This window comes from Panthera onca, chromosome B3 (genome assembly GCF_046562875.1).
Source record: "Panthera onca isolate mPanOnc1 chromosome B3, mPanOnc1 haplotype 2, whole genome shotgun sequence".
NCBI lineage: Eukaryota > Metazoa > Chordata > Mammalia > Carnivora > Felidae > Panthera > Panthera onca.
Window position 1 is genome coordinate 100,875,267 of NC_138344.1, and position 23,229 is coordinate 100,898,495.

General features: G+C 46.9%; 1 protein-coding gene across 2 annotated transcripts; it reads right to left on the minus strand.

The window, feature by feature from the left end:
* Positions 1-15,912: 15,912 nt before the first annotated feature.
* On the minus strand, positions 15,913-23,070 carry BMP4 (bone morphogenetic protein 4). Of its 2 annotated transcripts, none has more exons than XM_060619874.3 (4): positions 22,967-23,070; positions 19,500-19,624; positions 18,023-18,349; positions 15,913-17,016 (listed from the first exon to the last, which is right to left on the minus strand). In XM_060619874.3, exons 1-4 carry the CDS (start codon positions 23,026-23,028, stop codon positions 16,160-16,162), a joined length of 1,371 nt encoding a protein of 456 aa, XP_060475857.1. In that variant the 5' UTR covers positions 23,029-23,070; the 3' UTR covers positions 15,913-16,159. The 2 variants fall into 2 exon arrangements, with proteins under 2 accessions (XP_060475857.1, XP_060475858.1); XM_060619875.3 differs by having other exon boundaries at positions 15,916-17,016; positions 18,023-18,402; positions 22,757-23,053.
* Between the last annotated feature and the right edge of the window lie 159 nt (positions 23,071-23,229).

Sequence of the window (23,229 nt, forward strand, 5' to 3'; positions counted from 1 at the left end):
ACATACAAAGAGACACCAAGGATGTGTGAACACAAAAGAGAGACCATGTGTGGACACAGGAAAAAAGTGGTTATCTACAAACCAAGAAGAGAGGTCCCAGGAGAAACTAAGCCTGCCGATACCTTGATCTTGGACTTCCTGCCTCCAGAACTGAGAGAAAATATGTTACTTTTGTTTAATCCCAAAGAAAATGTGGTATTTTCTTACGGCAGCCCTTGTAAACTAATACAGTCATTATGTATACACATGTCAGTGTCATCAAATAGATGGAACGTCCTCCAAAGCAAAAGCTCAATCTTATTCAGTATGCCTCCTGCTAAAGACAATGGTGACACATGATAGTTGTTATTCAACAATTATATATTTGAGTGAATGAAGGAGTGAATTTTCTACAAATTGTATCAACTTTCCAACTTGGAAGTTTTTTAGTGCATTCCTTATTACAACTAAGAGAGGGATTGTGGAGGTGCCTGCGTGGCTCAGTTGGTTAAGCCTCCAACTTCAGCTCAGGTCATGATCTCACAGTTCGTGGGTTCCAGCCCCATGTCAGTCTCTGTGCTGAGAGCTCAGAGCCTGGAGCCTGCTTTGGATTCTGTGTCTCCCTCTCTCTCTGCCCCTTTCCTGCTCATGTTCTCTCTCTCTCTCTCTCTCTCTCTCTCTCTCAAAAATAAATATTACAAAAAATTAAAAAAGAAAGAAAGAAAGAAAGAAAGAAAGAAAGAAAGAAAGAAAGAAAGAAAGAGGGATTGTGAAGCAACTTATTAGCAAACAGGCAGAGACAAAAAGCACAGGCCACTTCAGGAAGATTTCAACTCAAGTCGATAGCAACCAGCAGCCAAATGGTGCAAGGAGGCAAGTTGGGTTCCTCTTCCCATTCGGAGAGACCAGCTGCTAGGGAAAATGTAACAATAACATTCAGGCCTCCTCTTGTCAGGCCTGACCCCCGACACACCTGGAACAGTGTTTCCTCCCTAATGGGGCAGGAGGCCACGTCCCTTCCCTCCCACTATTGTAGGCAACAAAAGGTCAGCATCCTCCTGGGGCCCATGGGAGGGAATGGTCTGGAGTTTAAGCGCCCCACCATTCCCTACAGATGATGAAGCTGTTTGCATACATCAAGCATGCGGCAGGCCTTGGCCATTGATCTGCACTTGTGCAATTACCTAGACTCTAGGCCATATTTTCCCAATTTGTTGAGAACTATATCATGTGGGAAAGAATTAAAAGGTTTACTAAGGTCAATACAAACATAATTTATTGCTTCCCCTCAGTCAACCAAGCTCATCTACTTAGGTCTGTGACTAGTTAGCTAAGTTGGTTATAGCATTGTCTGCTCAGGGGCAAGGTCAAGGTATCAGTTTACAAAATCGGTTACTTTTCCTCTGTGGCACAGTCACAGAAGACTGCCATAATAATTCAGCATGATTTCGTCCCATGAGGAACCTAGAGACAAAAATCTATGTGGAAAAGCAGTGCAAGTCAAGGACACTGGTGGAAAACTGCCTCAAAGTCCATGTGGGATACAGCAGGTCAGGAACTTCTGAAGGGAACCATTCTCAACCTTTAAGGTCTAGTTCAAATTTCACTTGCTCTATGAAAGCTTATAGTTAAGAAAATTTGTGATAAACTTGAGGAATTCCACATATTGAAGTTATAGTGGTGAGTTGATTAGTCTTCTTTTTAAAAATACAAGTATTATTTTATTTAGACATTCTGTCAGCTCTGAAGTCTTCAGAATGTTTACTTCACACTTTGTGGTGACTTCACCCAACTCTTCTTTGACCCTCGGGTGTCAGTCGTCAATGCCTGTGGATCTGAATACTGCCAGATCAATGACCTAAGCTTTCACGTGTTGGCCATGCCAGTTTGTTTTTCTGCCCTCAAATATATTCTCTTCCGGTTTCCAGCTCACATTTGACCGATTATAAAAATCTAAGGTTAAAAACAACTTGTTTTCTACCACAAATTGTCTTTCTTCGTCAAATCAAATCCCATCACAGTTTTTCTTCCTGGTTTGGTCTTTTCCTTCCTTGGGCTGATTTCACCCCTAACGCATCCTACCCCATCTTCACAGGCTTCCTAGGTAACCTGGCCTAATTCCCATTTTGAGACATTCCAGTCATAAGGCTCCAAAGCATCCTTTCACTTTGAAAATTATAAATATTAGAGATTAATGCTTCACTCAATATGAAATTGTGCCACAAGAGGAGTTTCTAGATTCGTGACTTTATAATTGGATGACACAAGATTCTCTGTAACATCTTCATATTTCCCTAGGTTAATGAACAAGAACAGTTTTCTATTGAAAATGCAATTTAAAGAAGGGAATAATTTGTACACCTGAGAAAAGTATGAAGAGTTATCAAATAATTCAAACCACATGTAAGCAGAATTCAAAGTCAGCACAAAATGTTTAATATCTGTGGTCTCCAGCACCTGAGTAACTTTCCTTATTTTGTAGCTTTGCTACTAAATGCGTTTAGCCTAATGAAACACTTCAGAATGAATAAACTGGTACTGCTGAGTTAAGCATCTGTTGCAGGAAAATTACAGTGTAATATTAAGGATATTCTAAGCATCTCCTTTAATTATAAAGAAGGATCATTCTAAAATATTAAAAAACAATTATTCTAAATTAAATACGATGAATGCACCTTGTCTGCCGAATCATTTTCATTAGAGCACCAGACATGCTGCTCAACAGCCAAGAATTATGCAAAATTTATGTTCCATATACACCCAGGACACAGGTTGATAAGCTACGGAGCTACACATCAGTTAGCAATTTATTCTCATGTTATGTTGTATTTAAATTTACAGTTAATTGATTAAGTAAAAAGTGTTTCTATATCTTATGCCATGTGGGTGAGCCAATGACATTATAAATATCGTGTGCAATTTATTTTAACTGTGCAACTTTACATTAACCCTATTTCTTTTCTGCCTCCAGTGTTTAAATACTCTTTATAAAAGAAAGCACAGAAACAATTATCTAGCAAACTAGCTACACTGAAATGATAAATTTCAATTGATAGCACTTGAAACATATTTTTCGTATCATCTTTTCATTTTTTGAAGCCAAGATGAAAATTATGTGAGCAATTCAAATATACATTGCTAGCCACTGTGTTTCTTTAAACTTTGGTAAAAAATTATTCTTGGATTGTAAAGTGCAGTATTTTGCAGAGACTACATTTGCTTACTCTGCACACAATAGAGAAGTGGCATAATGACATATATGAACTGAAAAATTGGTTCTATTTATTCATCAAGAATGATGGTATTTTACATATAGCAAGCCAGGTCAAATCTCAGTTCTTCAAGTTTGTATACTGGCAAAATATTCACCATATTCCAAATAAACCTGACTTGTATGACGAGAAAAGAATTTGCCCAAAACCTTCAAATGAATTAAAATGAATGTTTAGAATGACAACATTTCTACCCAATCAGCTCTTTAAAAAACAAAAACAAAAAAAAGGCATCATCTTCCTGAACATATTAACACACTGCCTTTTACACAGTGCTTTTCTCCCATGAATCTGGACAAGTCGTCATAAACATTAATTAATTCTCACTATCCTAATGATGCCCACTCCCAGTGCAAACTAGGAGGCTCAGCTGGGTGGCGCGTCGGACGCTATGGATGCTATAATTACATAACAGTGCTCTGACCAGTGCTCATCCACGGAGCTCACGTACACACCGGGGGATCTTCGTGCCTCAGATCAAACAGCCTTGCGAAACACTCTGGTGGGCACGTTGGCATTCATTCCTCACTGGACTGGGACCCCAAAGCACCCTGTAAATAGGGAACCAGGCTTTTACCCCTTAGCTAATCCTAGCATGGGAAAGTTTTTGCTTTTGAAAGGTTTAAACAGGTGTTTGTTAACCATTTAAACCAACAGAACAAAGCTCATAAATCCAAGGTGTAGGAACTAGTGTCTTCCATGTAATTTATGCAAAAGTACCCTATGTAATGCAAATACTTCATAGTGCACAGTCACCTTCTGCCTCTCAAAGGACTCAGAGCACAGCCAAGTGAGTTCACTGAGAAATGGCTTCGGGACCACAGGCTCAGACTTACCTTACAAGGCCGAAGGGATAAGTTTGCCACATTTACTTCAGGATTTTGAAGTCTTGTCTCTTTGACCTGAAATAAAGCATGTACAGAACCGGTTTGCTCTCCTCAGTGCAGACAAGCTCCAATCTCTCTCTCTCTCTCTCTCTCTCTCTCTCTCTTTGCTCTCCTCAGTGCAGACAAGCTCCAATCTCTCTCTCTCTCTCTTTCTTGTTGACTTTTTTAACTTTACAGAGAAGAGACTGTGGCAAACATGAAATTTACTATGCTTTACTGTAGGTTCCTGTCTGGCTGTGTTTACTGGGTGTGTGCACATTTTACATCAGTGTAATCAGAGGGCGTATATGTTGCTCCTCTCATTTACTGTTGCTTAATAAACAAGTCCAAGTAGTAACGTAATTTACACTATTGTCATTTTTAACAACCATAGAAAGATCATTTCCAATCTTTGTAGTGTTGATATCAATTTATGGAAAACAATACCGTTTTCCTCTACAGATTATTTCTATGAAGTGTGTTCCCCAAAGTGTCAAAGAATAAGTATAGGGGCTCCTGGGTGGCTCAGTTGGTTAAGCGTCTGACTTTGGCTCAGGTCATGATCTCAAGGTTTGTGAGTTCAAGTCCTGCATTGGGCTCTGTGCTGACAGCTCAGAGCCTGGAGCCTGCTTCGGATTCTATGTCTCCCTCTCTCTCTGCCCCTCCCCTGCTCACGCTCTGTCTCTCTCTTGTCTCTCAAAAATAAATAAACATTTAAAAAGAAGAATAAATACAAACAATTTTATAGTCTGATTGCAGGTTCTTTGGATGCCCCAGATAAATATATACATACATACATAAATTCATTTAGAGAAACCTAGGCAATTGATGGGTGTGATTACATAAGCTGTTTAGAATAAATTTGAGTTGGAATGTAAACTTTATGTGTATCAATTTGCAATGTAACTACTAGTGACATTGTGCATTTTTTTTAAGTTTATTTATTCATTTTGAGAAAGAGAGAGGGAGCATGGGGAAGGGCAGAGAGAGGAAGAGAGAGAATCTCAAGCAGGCTGCACGCTCAGCGAGGAGCCTGACACAGGGCTCCATCCCACAACCCTGAGATCATGACCTGAGCTGAAATCATGAATCAGTTCCTGGGGCACATGGGTGGCTCAGTCAGTTGAGCAGCCATCATGGGCTCAGGCCACAATCTTGTGGTTCCTGGGTTTGAGCCCCGGATTGGGCTCTGTGCTGACAGCTCAGAGCGTGGATCCTTCTTCGGATTCTGTGTCTCCCTCTCTCTCTGCCCTGCCCCTACTTGCACTCTGTCTCTCTAAAAGAAATAAACATTTTAAAAAATTAAAAAAAAAAAATCAGTTGCTTAACTGACCTAGCCACCCAGGCACCCCTGACATTGTGTGCTTTTTCAAGCGATAATTTAGCATTTGTATTTTCTTTTGCACAAAATAGTATATCCAAAAATGTGAAATGTGATTTGTGAAAGACTTCCTCTCCCCCTCCTCCCCTCCCCCATTTCTATATTTCTATATCTATATCTCAATTTCTCTGGATAAAATTATATTGCATGTATTTTATATGGCAGATGCTTCATCTCAAGACAGGATGATCTAAGGAAGACAAGAGGGGCCAGGTTCTCAGTCTCGTGGAGATTTCATTGCAGTGAGAAGATGACACATCCACATCCGCAGAGAGAGAGAAAATTTCTTATTCAGTGAAGAACACAGCCTGATTCCTGCAGCTGAGCACGCTGGAAGGAGAGAGCCGTTCTAGAGCAGGACATCAGAGACAGCCTCACTGAGGAGACACTCGGGCTGGGAACTGAACAACAAGAAGCCCAGCCTTGTGAAGATCTTGCAGCAGAAACTCTTCAACATGGGGAACAGCGGATAGAAAAACACCCAAGGCAGGAATGAAGATATTTGGTGGTTAAACAACAGAAAGAAAACCTGTGTGGCTGGCATCCTGTTAACAAGAAGAAAAGAGGCCTGAAGTGTCCTCAGAGAGATGGGGAAGGGCCCAATTGTGCAAAAGCCTTGTAGGGCTAAAGATCTGTGAGACAAAAGGGGGCATTATGGTTAAATAATTTGAAGAAGCATCACTGGGTTGACCAAAGTTAAGCAGGTTTCTCCCTGTGAGACTTTCAAGGGTTTTACAATGTGAATATTCATTGTAAATTTCAAAGAGGGTAACATAGTTCACAGGGTTTCCCTAATATATTTGGTCACAACATTCTTTTTTCATAAAAAATCTCTTGAGACTGTTGTTTCAAGGAAAATGCTTTGGGGAACACTGGCCAAAAGCAGGAGTTGACTTTCAGGCCAAATCTAGCCTGCTGCCTTATTGCTCTACAGGCCCTGAACTAAGAATAGTTTTTATATTTTTAGTTTTTATATTTTTAGACTTTTATATTTTTAGCCTGGGTGGCTCAGTCAGTTAAGCCTCTCTCTCTCTGACTCTTGGTTTTGGCTCAGGTCACGATCTCATGGTTTGTGAGTTCAAGCCCCACATCAGGCTCCACGCTGATAGCGTGGAGCCTGCTTGCGATTCTCTCTCTCCCTCTCCGTCTGCTCCTCCCCTGCTCATGCTCTCTCTCAAAATAAATAAACAAACTTAAAAAAGTAATTAAAAATCAAAAGACGAATACTATTTTATAACACGTGAAAATAATACGAAATTCAAATTTGTGTGTTCATGAATAAAGTTTTATTGGCACAGAGCCTCGTGCATTTGTTTACTATTCTCTGTGGCTGCTTTTGTGCCACACTTGCAGAGCCGAGGAGCCATGACAGAAACCTGTGGTCAACAAAGCTGAAACACTTACTATCTGGCCCTTTACAGAAAAAGCTTGCCAACCTCTGGTCTAAAGTGTCTGTTCAGTTACTTTGACTATAAATCTTCATTTGGACTTTGGATGATAGCCACAATTTTATATTTTAGAGTAAATATTTATCAAGAAATGTCCTATTCATACTCTGTTGCTTTGCCTTTTATGTTTATTACATTTTGTTATGATTTTTTTTTAAACCTCTACATACCAGGGCATCTGGGTGGCTCAGTTGGTTAAGCGTCTGACTCTTTGTTTCAGCTCAGCTCATGATCTCGTGGTTTTGTGAGTTGGTGCCCCACATTGGGCTCTGCATTGACTCTTCAGAGCCTCCTTGGGATTCTCTCTCTACCTCTCTATCTCTCTCTGCCCCTCCCCAGCTCACACTGTCTCTCAAAATAAATAAGCTTAAAAATTTTTTTAAAATAAAAGAAACCCTCTACATATCAAACCTAGTTTCTTTACCTTTAATGAAAGTCAATTTCTTAAGTAGTCTGAATGGGTGTTTCTTCAATAGGTTGGATAACAGGCAATTCAATTTTCCTATACTTAAAAACATGGTTAACTCTTCATTTTTTTTATGTTTATCTTTGAGAGAAAGAGAGACAGTGCATGCACGTGAGTGGGAGAGGGGCAGAGCGAGGGAGAGAGAGTACCGCCAAGCAGGCTTTGCACTGTCAGCCCAGAGCCCCACAAACAGTGAGATCATGACCTGAGCTGATCAAGGGTCAGACACTTAACCAACTGAGCCACCCAGGCGCCCCAACATGTTAACTCTTTACTATGTTTAGATATTCTAAAGATTGGTGTGACTTACACATCTCTATCAAATCATTTTTGCATGATATGCATTTAACCAAGCAGCATTTCCTAGTAATTCCTGTACCTACACTTATTGCTTCTAATTTGTCAGGTGTTGAGCTCTAACAGTATCTTAAACCTATTTCTCAGCCATCTGCTTATTTCATTGATCCCTTTTTCTGTTGATAACCTTAGAAATGAGCTTCTTATGATTGTCATTTTGTAACATATTTTTATATCTGCTAAGGCCAGTCTACTATTATTACCCTAAAACTTGAGGGAATATCCTTCCCCACTCATTGACCCATCTGAAGATCTTTCAAGTGCCATCAAAAATGTTCAGGGAGATTTTCGTGTTGCATTAGGTTAACCTCAAGGGCATTTTCCTGTTCATCATAATTTTCCCACTGATGGCCAGGCTTCTGCTTATTTGCATAGCTATGCCTTTAAAAACAAACAAACAAACAAAAACAACAACATCCCAGCATTACAACACTGGGATGCAATCAATTCTATGTAAATGCATGTTTGTCTTCTGAGCAGCTTACTTTTCTGCTTAAATTCTGGGTATTTATATTTAATTATGTATGCACAACCAGAATACATTTTTACATATCTTATTCTAGGGAAAATAGAAGCCCCTTCCTAATTCACCCCCATCTGGTTATACTCCCCCTCCCCAAAGCCATGCTTCTCTTAAAGAAGCCTGTAAAGTCTGTCAATGGGTAGAACAGTGCAGAAAAGACCACAGATAATTTTGTCCTGCTTGCCATTCTCCTTCCTCTAGTATTTCTCTAAATTTGCTGTTCTTAAAGTCACCATGGCTTCTCATACAACATCACTGATCTTAGGGAGATAGGGCAAGATTTAGATTCTCCCACAAATGCTCAAACTGCAATAGTTTCGACTCAAAATCACAATTTGGCTTCTAGCGGCAAATGTTTTATATTTTTCCAATTGCCCCTTGTGACTGACAGAGCTTATTAAAAGCCTGGTTTCTTCCCTCAGATCCCTGTGACTAACCTCCCAATTTGGAAATAATAAGCACATTAAAAGAAGCACTGGTAGATCTCATGCTAATTTGAACCTCAGAGGGTCCAATCTTCCAGAATGCTGAAAAGTCCCCTGTATTTATAATGGTGGGTCTCTAAGGTAGAGCATATTTGGTTAAAATAAATTATGAGCTGGTTCTAGAGAATCGTTAAGTGACAATCAAATAAACAATAACCTACACAAAGTGGAGGCCCTCGGAGACTGTGATCTAACTGCCTGTATGACTTTGAGTAGAACAAGCAGGAGAGCCAAGTGACAAACATAATACCAAGATAAATTTGTAGCATGCCCAATCAGGCTGTCATCGATATATGGAAAACCTCCTCTTTGCCTTATCTGGTTTTTTTTTTTTTTTTCTAATTGAAAATAAAATTTGATGTCTGTAAAAAAGAGGAGGAGGCATGTGAGTGGGGTTTGTTTGTTTTCCTGGGATTTCACCTGCAAGTCCACACTAACTGGCCAAACTAAGCAACGATGCTAAGCAGACCTGTCTTCTCAACAACTATTTGCTAAATCCAACAACTCTTCCATCCGGAAAAACTGCTCAATCTCAAGATAGATAGTGAGCAAAAGAGTCTGAACTTTTGGAGTTTAGGGGAGGGGAAAGGTTGATCAACCCCACTTGGCACACTCCTGAGTTGTGAAAGACTGTGGGAAAACTGACTCTCCCTGTTAAGGGTCCCCACCTCCTCCTTTCCAGCGAAATGGAATGCTTTGCTATGCAAATTATGAGTCTGATCCCAGAGGAAGTAAAGGACCCAGGATAGTAAAGGAACTCACCTTTTGGAGATAAACTAACTCTTTTAAGGAACCATTGAACAAATTACTTCTCCATGCTCTAAAAGTTCTCTTAGTGCCCTAAAACCTCAAAATCACCTGAGATTAGTTTGCTCCTTCAAGGGTCAGGCCTCCTAAAGAATGAGTCCCATTGGAAAAACATCTTTTGTCTGCCCTGGTGAAGGTACACAAAAGAAGCATGTGGAAATCACTCAGCAACTCGACATTTGTGTTTGACCCCAACCAACTGGAATCTGGAGGTTGCAAGTGTCAAGGTCGGTTCTGAGCCTAGTAACCTAACTGAATAGGTTTCAATTTGGTAATTACTGTATTTCCATCAATCTACGCCCCTTTCCCATCAGCCTCAGCTCCCAATAAAACCAGTGCACTAAGTCAGGGCCAGAAAATGAGGGGCGCACGTTGAGTCCCATAGGGAATTGCTCAACCAATGACTTCTGAGTATATGAGACAGAGCTCTTTAGTATGTCTTTCATTGTCTGGGTCACAACTGACTTTCTCCAGAGAAGGGACATATTCCCAAGACGATTAAATCGGAGAGGTACAAGTCCTCTAGTATAAAATTGTCTGAGCCCTAGATGTCATTTTTTTAGGATACTTAAAGCACACAAGGAGCATCCTGTTTAGTACTGGGACCACAATAGTTGAGACTTAATGAAATCAGGAAGAATCTTAATGAAATTTGGAAGTGATGCCCACACCTCTGCTATTATGGCTAGGCTGCTTAAAATTACCTGAGGTAACTATGTAAGCTTTATACCCAACCTACTTTCACAAAGGAGGGAAGGTGATCCACATTAATATATATATATATATATATATATATATATATATATATATATATATATGATAAGTTTGAAATCCTAAATATGTCACGGTTATTAAATTTTCTTTAAGAAAAACAAGACAAAATAAAAGTTATGTGACAACATGTAAATATATGAACAAAGGCTGAAAAACAACATAGAAAAACATAAATAGTTGTTTTAGGATGATGAGGCTACAAGCAAATTTGCTTTCTTATAAATTTCTTTAAAATATTTAAATACAGACTAGAAACACTAGAAGGAGGAAAGACATCATTGCCTTTAAGCAACTAGAATGAGATATTACAACTACACATTAAATACCTGAGTCTGAACTTTCTGGTGGGAAGTTCATGTTTTGGGTTATATGGTGCTCACTGAACCACTTGAAAAGGGTTTATAAGTCAGTTCTCGAAAGATACACCTTTTTGTACTTTGGAATCCTAGATGAATTTAAAGAATATTGGTATATCCATAACCATACCTGTTATTAGCCTTGAAAAACAACACTACATTAATTTTCAGAATAATCAATAGACACCTAAGCCTAACTGAATTCAGTAAGAAATTCTTTCCTCTCTCTCTCTATTTCTCTCTCTCTCTCTCTCTCAGAATGTGCATATCTCTGGACTCTTCACCTGGGTCCTACCTTGTTTTTTTTTTTTAATGTTTATTTATTTTTGAGAGAGAGACACACACAGAGTGTGAGCGGGGGAGGGGCAGAGAGAGAGGGAGACACAGAATCCGAAGCAGGCTCCAGTCTCTGAGCTGTCAGCACAGAGCCCGATGCAGGGCTCAAACTGTGAACCTCGAGATCATGACCTGAGCCAAAGTCAGAGGCTTCACCAACTGAGCCATCCAGGTGCCCCTCACCTGGGTTCTATCTTAATAACAAACTGCTTTGATGACAAGGATTAAAAATTAAATCAGCATAAAGCTTAAGATGAACACAGTTATACATTTTCTCAACTGAATCCTGGCAACTATGTGCAGGATGGAGTCAGTGGCTGGTACCAGAAGGACAGAGAAACAATTTCAAGAGTAAAGAATAGAATCCGGTATTTTAAACTTTCGATCAGTATGCTTTGGATCCTCAGGAAAATTATCTGCTGGCCATGGCTTTAGTTAGTAAAACTGAAAAAAAAAAATACTGCTAAAGTAATAACAATGAAACTATGCAAAAACAGAATCTATTTGCATCCTGGTGAGGGGCTCAAGGACTTGGGGGTGGATTGTCTTATTTTAAATATTGCTGTTGGAAAACAAGTCATAAGACGTCAAGAGAGATCAGTATCTTTTCTTCAGAAACTGGCAAAACTGACTGAAAGCCAGGCTTAAGAAATTCTCATTAGTAACATAACTCAGCAAATTATGGTTCCATCTTGTCCTCTTTTCCTCAAATTTCACACAGTAAACATTTCTATAGAAATGAATCCTATAGTGTTATATTTTCTGAATAGTTTGTTCTGAAGAACAAACAATATTTATATTTTCACTCAGGATTTTCAGAGAAGATTTTGAAGAGACAGAAAAAGCGGAGACAATTGGAACTTGCTTCAGTTAATACCTTAAGTAAAGTGACTTATTAACGCTAATTTCAAATGGCTTCCTCAGTGAACAGTTATTGTAATTTCTTTTTCTAGAATTGACTAAATGTTGCATACCTTGAGTTTTTTATTTTTCAAATTTTCCAGTATTTTTTTTTTAAATATTAGAGCAATTGACAATTTTTCCTAAAACCAGCCACTTTGCCTCACTGGTAACCGCTGCAGTTTTGAATCGTTTATTTATTCTGCCACTAAGTGTTGAAAACATGGGGAAATGGGGCCACTGGGGCCACATTTCTAACCACTCTGAATTGATTTCCAGTTTTCAGGATTGTGCTAGTCTATCTCAGATAATATGCCTGAATAATTCTGCATGAATTCTACTTTGGCAGTCCACCAGCTAGCCTTAAATTCCTCCAGGGAATACTAATAACTTTCTGGTTCTCAGGTAATGTAAGGTCACCAACGTTGCTTTTGTATTATTCTTTTCATTTAAAAATGAGAATGCACGTACATTTTACACAACCTGCTGTGGTTGAAGACAAAGTACCATTGAGCACAAACAGCTTGGAGACTTGGGCCTCCAGCTTATTTTCCTTGATTCAGCTTTGGGATCACCATTATGAGCCCTGGCCTTTGGGTGGTGGGTGAGGGTTTGGGCACTGTGGGTCCCTGGGAGACCCACAGGCCGAGAGGAGACCCAAAGGCCGAGAGGAGGCTGGCAAGCATTACGGCTTTGGCATCTCGTTTCTCAAATCAGTCAACCCATTCTTGAACACCATAGGCCTTTTCTGTTTTCCTTCCTTGCACTGGGGAGGTAGGGCATAGAGGCAAATCAGCCGGACCCCAGGGTTCTGTACACCCCAAGGAAGCTGAGAGGGCATCTTGGGGGATACACATGCGGGTCCAACCCTCTGTGTCAAGTGGGTCGTTCTCACTCACCCATGCTGCCAGTCTGTCACTCCAAGATGTGGACCCACTCTGCGCAAAGCAGAGCGTTGCTTCCTAATTTCTGCTTTCGGCTGCCCACGGAAAATGCCTAAAGATTTCGACCCTTCTTAGGCGCCTCCACCCGGGTGAATTTCTCCCCAGACTCCACCGCTCCGCATGGCCGCTTGACCCCATTTCACATTAAATGTGCTGAGCACACGCCCTTAGGACCTGGGTGCACTAATCAGATCCATCTGTCTTTGCAGGGCTTCACCTGAGCGCCCGGGGCCCCGAGCGCGGCTGAGCTGGACGGGTGGTCGGGTCGGGTGGGGGGACCTGAAACCCACAATCTGGCTAGGAGGTTGAGGGGACGCAGCCCGCGGCGCTTCTCCGGCGCAGCCGCCGAGTGCACCGTCCAGTCTTCGGCGGGGAGGACGCCCCCTGGCGCCCCCGCCGCGGACCGGGGGAGCTCCGGGAGCAGGCGCGGGGCGGAGCCTGTCAGGCGGGATCTTGACGTCCGTCCAAGGCCGGGTGATTATTGGGGGCTGCCAGCGCCGCGGCCGCCCCGAGCCCTCTCAGTGTGGTGCTGCCCGGCGGCAAGGGGGTGGTGGAATGAAGCATGGTCAAGACAGAAAACAAAGTCAGCAGGTCACCTGGCAGGTTCTGAGCGAATTATGCAACGGAGCCGGGGGAATGTGTGATGCGTTCCGGGCCCCTACCCCCTTACCCCCCCCCCCCTTTTTTTTTTCCTTAAGCTCCTCGGAAGCCCGTTCCAGTTTAAAGGTTGGGCCGGGATCGACGGAGGATCTCTTCTGATGTGGTTACGACTTTGCTGAACTCCTCAAAAGCGATCCTCCCACCCCATCTCTCTTCAAGTAAAGGGAACATTTCTTTGGGAAAAAGAGATGGGGGGGCGGGGTGGCAGGCTTGATCCAAAAGCGAGGCCGAGAATCAGTCTACAACTTCCCTAAAGTACTGGGTCGAGCATTAGTCCAAGATAGAACGCTGTACCCTAAATTAAATCATCTCCACACACATTCAATTCCTTATCTCCCTGGGCCTCAGGACTTCAAAATTCTGCCTTTAAACAGAATTTAAAGAGTTAAAGCTGGCCATAGCTCGTTGTTCTTCATGCTAACATTTGTGGCATTAGGACTATTTTGTTAACTAGGTATATGCAATTCACAGAATTTCACGGTAAATTCCCCAGACCAAATATTTGGCTGAACAAATAAACAACATTATCCATTCCTGAAAATAAGCCAGTAGAAGGGGGGGGGGGGGGGGGGTTGGGGGGCAGGGTGGTTGCTAGAAAGTGACCTGAGCCTGGCTGCCACCAGGCTCAGGATTCGCCCTCTGATAATTTGTCCAAGTGCTAGAGATCTGCGGGTTCCTTTCCAATGACACGGACATTTCAGAAAGTTGCTGGAAATCTGGTGAAACAAAACGAGGCCGCCTGAGGGGAACCCATAATGGGCTTCCCCTAAATGATTTATTCGACCTCTATACCATTAATCAAAGGGGCAGCGACCTGGGGGGCTGGAGGAGGGAGGCACATATCCCTCTTTGCAGGGAGTTTTGGAGGAACCTTGGAGTCTTGCTGCCTTTGCCTGGGGCTCTGATCTCCTCTCTCCACCTGCGCTCTCCGGGGAGCTGGGGCTTTGGCAGCCGCTCCACTTCTATTTTTATTGGTTTCCACTAAGCTGCTCCTTTTGGAGGATTGTAGGGCTTCGGTAATTAAAAACAAAAATGAATCCTGCTTCACCCACCCCACCTCCAAGAGCACTGGGAAGAGTTGTGTACATGAATGCAGGGGTGCCCCCCCCCCCCACCACCACCACCAAGGCCATTGGTGTCTACACCTTCACAAGGGAGAAATGCACTCCTATCAGCCCACCTTACACAGACTATAAAGACAAAGCTTTTGCCCCAAACCTTCCCAGGGAAAAGTACACACATAAGAAATGAACCTACGCAGGCTAAAATTCCAGGGCTTAATTTAGTTGCTGGTGGCAAGTAAGAAAGAGCCAGGGTCTCTTTCTCTGATCCTCTTAGCTTCTAGATCCATGTAGTTCTAGGCATCCCTTAACTGAGGGGGACTCACACACATTAGCGTTTTCCTTTTTCCCTTTGGCCAAAAATTGAGCTTTCTCCTTGAAGATGCATTACTAGATGCATTACTCTCTGCCCCGCTCTAGAAGGGCGAGCAGACAGCACGGAGAGGTAAGGGAGCTGGAACTGGACTTCATGTTGCATATGGGAGAATGTGTTCACAATGCCTACTTAGCAGTTTCGACCCTTCAGTATCTGATCCCTTTGCCACCCAAGCCCAATCTGTTAGAATTTTAGGCCTTCATGTGGGGAATAGAAGGACAGGGGGCAAAAGCCAAGAGACATTGGAGGATTCCACCATTGTGGTATATTAAAAGACTGGTCACCAAACTTTTCAAAGGTAAGGCACATTTTTTGTTCTATTCAATAAAACCCACTTCACCCCCACACCCCACCCCAAAGCCTGTCAAAACAAACGCGCACACACACACATACACATTAATATGTGAATGTACAAATTAGTTTTGGTTTGAAAATACATCATCGTTGCCTATAATAAATGGAAACACCCTAGCTATCATAAAACTGCAGTGGGAATCATTCCTTAGAGTTGAGACTCTATCCATCACACTCAGCTGGGACGCACCTCTCACAGGTGAGCAAAAACAGAAGATGTACAAGGAGCCCAAATCTGAGTCTTTAATCTGGCCTACTCCTTTCATCCCACTGTTTCTCCAAGGCATGTGTCATCCAGATGGGAGAGGATGCTGCGTCCTTGTTAACATTAAATAGAAATGGAAAACAATTCATCCTGGCAATTACCATCTCTCTACCATCAGTTTACTTCCTGTCCCTCCAACTTCACCACCTCTAGTTACCACCCTCTGACTTCCATCCTGCCCCCAGCCCCTCCTTAACAGAGGGGTTGGAGGGGGGCGGGGGTGGCACATAAATCTCTTTCAAAAGAGATGGGGCAGAAGGAAAAGAGAAAGGATTAAAGAGAAAAGGAACAGTTTACCTTTAAAATAATGACTCATTTTATTTTTTCTTTTAATATGTAGTTATAAATATATTTTGTCAAAATATATGATCAATATGGTCAAAACATTTGCACGTAAAGTCATAAATAAGGTCAAGGTGAATGTTTAGGTTTTTTTTTTCCTTTTTTTTTTTTTCTTTTTAAAGATAAAAGTCCAGCTATAAGGAAGCAGTCTGTGTAGTGTGTGGGTGAGTGGATGGGAACTTGTGTGTCCCCAAAGACTGCCTGACGTCAGCGGCACCCACATCCCTCTACTACCATCTCTTGATAATTTTTCAGTACCACCTTGTCATACTCATCCAGGTACAGCATGGAGATGGCGCTCAATTCAGTGGGAACACAACAGGCTTTGGGGATACTGGAGTTGACAGAGTTGACCAGGGTCTGCACAATGGCATGGTTGGTGGAATTGAGGTGGTCGGCCAGTGGAAAGGGGCAGTCCCCGTGGCAGTAGAAGGCCTGGTAGCCTGGTGGGGCCACAATCCAATCGTTCCAGCCCACATCGCTGAAGTCCACGTAGAGCGAGTGGCGACGACAGTTCTTATTCTTCTTCCGGGCCCGCTGTGGGTGATGCTTGGGGCTACGTTTGGCCCTCTGGCGCCGGGTCAAGGCATGTCCTCGGCCATCATGGCCAAAAGTGACCAGGAGGGGCCGGAGCTGGGCCCAATCCCCACTCCCTTGAGGTAACGATCGGCTAATCCTGACATGCTGGCCCTGGTGGGTCCGTGTCTGATGGAGGTGAGTCACCTCAATGGCCAGCCCATAGTTCGGCTGTTTCTCCCGGGTCCAGCGAAGGACCGCAGGGCTCACATCAAAAGTTTCCCACCGTGTCACATTGTGGTGGACCAGTCTCGTGTCCAGTAGTCGTGTGATGAGGTGCCCAGGCACCACTTCTGCCGGGGGCTTCATAACCTCATAAATGTTTATTCGGTGAAAGCCCTGCTCCCAATCGGGGCCCTGGTTCACCTGCTCCCGGAAGAGTCGAAGCTCTGCGGAAGAGACCACCTCGTTCTCTGGGATGCTGCTGAGGTTAAAGAGGAAACGAAAAGCAGAGTTTTCGCTCGTCCCTGGGATGTTCTCCAAATGTTCTAGGCACCGTTGAGGAAAAGAAAAAAGGGAAAAGGAAAAAAAAAAAAAAGCACATTAACTTTTTTGAGAGTTAAAAAAGTCAAGAAATAGCTTCAGTCAAGAAGCACTGGGTGATGAATGGTGAATTCTGCTTCCATAGTGGAAGCCTATTTGGGGAAAGAAGCATACCTTTTCATTTGAAGGAGCAGATACACGGGCAGCTAGCAAACCGGCAAAACTTAGCTAGCATGCAGCGAGCACCAAAGACAGAAAGGATCTCCCAACCTCCTTTATATGTCTAATAATTTCCATGTGTCAACTCTTTACTCCACCACCATCAGACTCCCCTTTTAAAGCTCTCTTGGCTTTGTGTACACAGTTTTCTTTACAAGTGGTTATAAAGAAAAAGGGGGGCCAACAGAGCAGAGGCGGGAGGAAACAGGCACACAACTACCCTCTCCCTCTTCTTCCACTTTCGAGTATGTTACTAAACATTTCCCCAGCGATCTTGGAAACACAGAGCATGCCTTGTTGATCATGTTACAGAGGGGAAAATAAATTCCAACACAGTAATGATGCTGGTGGATTAATAACTCAGATTTACTTTGGAAAAGAAACATCCGCTAGGAAACATTCAGATCGGATTACAAGGCCCCTATTGAATAAACCTGACAAACACACAGCTGTAATATTAAATTCAGTAGGTGCTTTGAAAAAAACGGGCAGAAAACCTGGCAGAAAAGACTTTGATATAGCAAAAACACACCGCGGGGGCTAGCCCACGTCTGAGTGGTGTCATTCCCTTGCCCCCGAAACCCCTCCCCTCTGTCTCTAAAAAATAAATTCAGCCACAGCTCTTGGAGGTAAGCAGCTCTGTTCCCGGCCTCCAGGATTTGGGGCTTTGATGTAACCTGAACTCTTGTCCTCCAGGGCTTCCACTGTCCCACCAACCAGCCCTACTAGCGCCCCCCCACCCCCCACCCCCACCCCCACCCCGCCACCGCCAGACTCTCCTCAGGGACTGACCTTCGTGGTGGAAGCTTCTCACGGTGTTGGCCCTACTGGCGGGGCGCTCAGGGTACTCCAGCCCGACGCTGTGGGTCTGCTCTTCCTCCTCCTCCTCCCCAGACTGGAGCCGGTAAAGATCCCGCATGTAATCTGGGATGACGGCGCTCTTGCTAGGCTGCGGCCGGCGGCGCAGCCCGAACATCTGCAGAAGTGTAGCCTCGAAGTCCCGCAGGAGCTCATGGCTCTGCCCTGAGCGGCGTCCTCCCGCGTGGCCCTGAATCTCGGCGACTTTTTTCTTCCCCGTCTCAGGTATCAAACTAGCATGGCTCGAGCCTCCTAGCAGGACTTGGCATAATAAAACGACCATCAGCATTCGGTTACCAGGAATCATGGTGTCTCTGGGGAGGGGGAGGAGGTGGAAGGTTAAAGAATAAATAAACACCAATAACTGGAGAAATAGAGATGTCTCTGCATATGCATATAAGGCTAGCGATGGAGGGTCAAATGTAAAACAGGTCAGAAAGATCAAGTTTGTGTCTTCTCCCTCACACACCCCCACCATCAGCAGCTGCAGCCATGCACGGCCTGAAAGTAGGAATTGCCCTGTAATTACTTGGTCTAACTTGTTTACAGTCAAATAACCCCAAATCAGATAGCCTCCATCCTGTTAATCTTTTTTTGTCCCAACTGCTATCTGAGCCATGATCTCAGCTTGGTTTCTTCAAGGATAAACAGTTAACATTGAGGGGGTAAGAAAGGGTGGGGGAGGGAGAACTATAATGCCACTGCTCTCCACTTCAGACCTTCAGCCTCTCTCCCTCTTCCTCCACACCCCCCCCCCCTTCTTCCTCCGCCTTCCTTCCACAACTTCCAGCTGGTTCGGAGCGGGAGGGTGGGCGAAGACACTGGGCAGCAGGGTCCAGAGGCTGAGGCCGAAGTCGTGGTCTGGGAGCTGACCCAGTGACTTGACGGTTTATTTTACTGTGGCTGATGAGTTTGAAATGCCCAGCAAAAAGCATCTGATCGCGCCCGCTACTCACTCACAGGAAAGCAGGGGGGCGGGGGAGTGGGATGATTCCGAGAGAGACCTCTGTGACTTTTGACAAGCAGCTGGGAACATGCACGGGGGCACTAGGTGCTCCCCAGTTAAGTGTGCGTGCGTGTGTGTCTGTGTGTGTGTGTGTGTGTGTGTGTGTGTGGTTGCCCAGAAGGTACAACCCGGGGCTGAGGACCTTTCATCTCTTTAGCCCCCTCTTGCTCCCCTTTCTTGCAACGCACCCGATCTGAGAGCGCGAGTGGGAGCAAGCAGCACTTTAAACAAAACCGGTATGCTCAGAGCCCCGCGGCTGCCCGGCCAAGAAGAAAGCGACAGCGCTGCCAGAAAGCGGAGTGTGAACTCTGGAAAAAAGGTCCGACGGGAGGGACACAAGGCGAGCAGGGGTGGGGAGGGCAGAGTGAAATCCCAGGAGGGAGGAAGGAAGAGGTGTCTACTCACTGACAGAAAACAAGGCATATAATAACAGTCCATGATTCTTGACAGCCAATCTTGAACAAACTTGCTGGAAAGGCTCAGAGGAGCTGCGGCAGTGCGTTGCTCTGGATGGCACTACGGAATGGCTCCTAAAATGAATATTTGAATATAATGAGACTCTGGCGCAGACAGACTCTGTTTTTCTTCCAGCCCCTCTGAGTCACGTGAACGCAGAGGGCCCGCCCCGCGCACTGAGGAGCCCGCCCTTCCCGCAGCGGGCGGCGAAAGGGCCCGCGCGCCCTCCCCCCCGCGGCCCCGCCCCCTCGAGGAGAGGCCAACCCCCGCGCCGGCCGCCAGAGCCGCCTGCGGTCCGGGAGGAGCTCCGGGCGGCGCTCGGAGCAGCCCCCGGCCGGTCCCCGGGAGCAGTACGCGGAGGAGCGAGGTCCTCGCTTCTACCTGCGGCGTTCGGTGCAGCGGGCCGGGCCCTCGCCCCCGACCTGAAGCCGGAGGATCTGGGGCTCACTGTATGGGCTGCGCCTCTTCGCGCGAACTCGGTTCAAGTGGGGCCGGGAGCGGGGGCGGCGTCCCGGCAGCTCAAAGCCTCACCAACCGAGGGGCACTTAAAAAGGAAAGCGCTTCGGGACACACAAACGGGCGCGCGCGCACGCACCCCGCCACTTCCTCCCCGGGGTCTCCGCGAGGCCAGATATTTCTAACAGCGACAGCCGGTCACCCCCAGGCGACCGCCTGCGAGTGCTCAGAGGAGCCAGGCTGGTGCTGGAGCTCCTAGCCCAAAGCTGCCACCCCTGTCACGCACCGGGCCGGAGGGGGAGGTGTTGGGCGGAGATCGGTGTGGGAAAGTGGGGAGGGAGCGGCCGTGGGGCTATTTTCTGCGCTCCCATTTCGGAGGATCTCCGCACCGCGTCGGCCGGGGGATCCTCTCCAAGCAAAGCAAATCCCCAAAGAAAGCGGTCGGCGGGCCATTCAAGGCGGAGGGGAGGACTCAAAAGGAGACGTCGCCGCGGAAAGAGCGCATCACAAGTTTCAGGTCTTAATGTCGCTGAGGTTTTACAACTCCCGACCCAGCGCAGAAACGAAATCCCGCTGCGTTCCAAGGAGTCGAGAAAACCGTGAACAGATTTCGGCCTGCGCTCGACCTCTGTGTCCGCGTCTCTCTCTCTGTCTCTCTCTCTCTCTGTCTCTCTCTGTCTCTCTCTCTCTCCAGATTGTCTTATTTTTGAAACCACCACTCCTCCCCCCCGCCACTTCCTTCCCCCACCCCCTTCCTCCTTTGCACCAGCTGCAGAGTCGCAGCAAATATTTCTTCAAGAATTCTACCAACCCACAGCTCGAGGAACTACCGGGATGTCCTGCCTAACGGGAGATGCTGCAGGCGTGGGTCGTTCTGCACTGGGGCCTTTTCGAAAACCTGTCCCGCTCGACTCTGCGTCGGCCTCGGCCCGCGCCGGGTCCCAAGCCCCGGACTCCAGCTCCCGTGGCCACTGCACCCGGCCTCCCTTCCCTGCGGCTCTTCCCAGTTCCAGCCTCCAGTCGTTTCAGAGACGGGAAGCTCAACTTGCCCGCCTCTCTCCCTCAAATTTGGTTTCCTTCTCGGGGGCACTCGCGGGAAGCCTTTGAGGAAGAGTAAGGAATCAAGCTCTTAGCCCTCCCTCCGAGCCCGGGCTGCCCGGCGCCGCCCGGCACCGCCGGCCAGGGTGTGGAGGCCGCGGGCGCCGCTGCGCGACGGTCGGCGCCCCGGGAGCGCCGCGCCGCTTCTTGAGCGGCTCTCCGGTTTTCCTGCTCTCGTGCCACCGCAGGGTCTGACTGCGAAAGGGCTGGGAGAGCAAACGGGTTATTTGAGACGCCGGGAACCCTAAAAAAAAAAAAGCCCCGTGGGAGGAGCTGTAGAAATGGGAAAAGCAGACGGGGAAGAGCAAGTCCCCGCGGGGCGAAGGGCCGGTGGAAGGGGCGGGCGCCCGGGATCCCCGGACAATCCTCTGCCCCAAGGAATCTCCTAGGGCGGCGGCGGGAGCGCGCGGCGCTAAAACCCGGAGGCTGGACCAAGAGCGGGTTGTGTTTCAATTTCAGATTCCGTAGGATTCGTCTCTAATCACGTTTTCCTCCCCCAATCCGCCCCCCTCATTTTTTGAAATAAAAAGATAAACGTCGAAAAGGATATTCGTCTCCAGAACTTTTTCTTGGGAGTGGGGGGAGGCAGGGATGCAACTCGTGACGATTGTCCTTTACTTCCCCGCCCGAGTCTTCTTCCGACGCCGAAGTTGGCCCAGAGGTGGCCTCAGTTTACTAAGTCTACGTTTGCGGAGGGGGTGGGGGAGCTTAACGTCTCACAAAGCTTTCAGCCCACAAACTGCGATCTTTACAGTCCATCCACCTAAGCGGTGCCCAGGAAGCGTCGGAAGCGTCGGGCCCGACTCCCGCAGGGAGGGGTCCACAAGGACCCAGGAATCCCAGGGCTCTTGCCAGTCGGCTCTGGGCAAGGAGGACCAGCAAGAGCCTGGGTCCGTAGCGAGTCTCGCCAGCGACTCCCCATGGGCCACCACACCGCAGGAAGACGCGTGCCCGGAGAGCGAGGCATCCTGACTATGGTCCCTACAGACCCTACACCAGGAAACGATAGGGGAGAGGCTCCTTGGAGGCTGCAAGTTCATGAAAATAGCTTGTGCAGCAGGCACGTCGTGCAGCGGCATATCGCGTGCTCTCAGGGGCTCCCGCCGGCTGGGGGCCGGGTCGGGTGACACTCCCCTCGACGCAGCCCCTCTGGCGGCGCGCAAGATCCGGAGGCTGCAGGACCGCGCTCCCCGCGAGAGAACCAGCCCTGGTTAGGTGTTCTTTCTCCACCTCGCGGTCCCTCGGCCCTCTCACACTCTCAGGACCTCGGAGCCGACACTCCTTTCTCTCCCGGCCCTTCCCGTCCGGGGATCGCAAACGCCAGTGCCCTCGCAACGCGTTCGTCTCAGGACCCCTCAGTCTTTCCCAGCGACCCGCAACTAGAGGCTCCTCTTTTTCCCTTCTCTTCTGCTCCGAACCTATCAAAGGTGGAAATGGCCCGGGGCCGCCAGACGGAGAAAGTGGCCTGGGTAGAGACAGCAGAAGACGTGGAAGTGCCTTTCAGCGCCAGCATCCCTACCTCTAGCACCACGGTTGGAGAAAAAATAGGCCACCTTTAGCGGTGGCCACAGGCTGAGCCCCCCCGCCGTTCCCCCCAAGGATGCTCCCCGGCCCCCTCTGCCCGGCTCCCCTCGCCAGGTAGCCTTGCTCACCATAGGTCCCTTCAGTAGCGGGCTTGCCAGCAGCAGCTCCCGGGGACCTCTGAACGGCTGCAGTGAACCTGGGCAAGGACCGAGGACTGGGGCGCTGCAGGCTCGAGACGGCGCGGACGGGAATCCCATCAGGGAGAGAGGCGAGCTACTCAGCCCCGAGCGGCCGCAGCGTCTCAGGCTCTCGTCCCTCGGCTCGGGTGCCACACTCACCTAGCTTCCGGACAGGGCTCCGCTCTCCTTCCCTCCCTCCCTCCTCCTCTGCCCTCGTGCATCTTCTCCTTCCCCCTCTTTCCCTCGCTCCCTTTCTTTCTTTCCTTCCTCCTCCTCTTCCCCGGCAGCCCCTCCCTTCTTCCCTCCGCCCTCGCTCGCCTCCCTTTCTGAGATGGGAGCCCCGCCCACATCCTCCCATCCAGCCGCCGGGCCTCGCCTCGCAGGCCCGGGTCCCGGAAGCCCGGGCTGCGCCGGAGTCCACA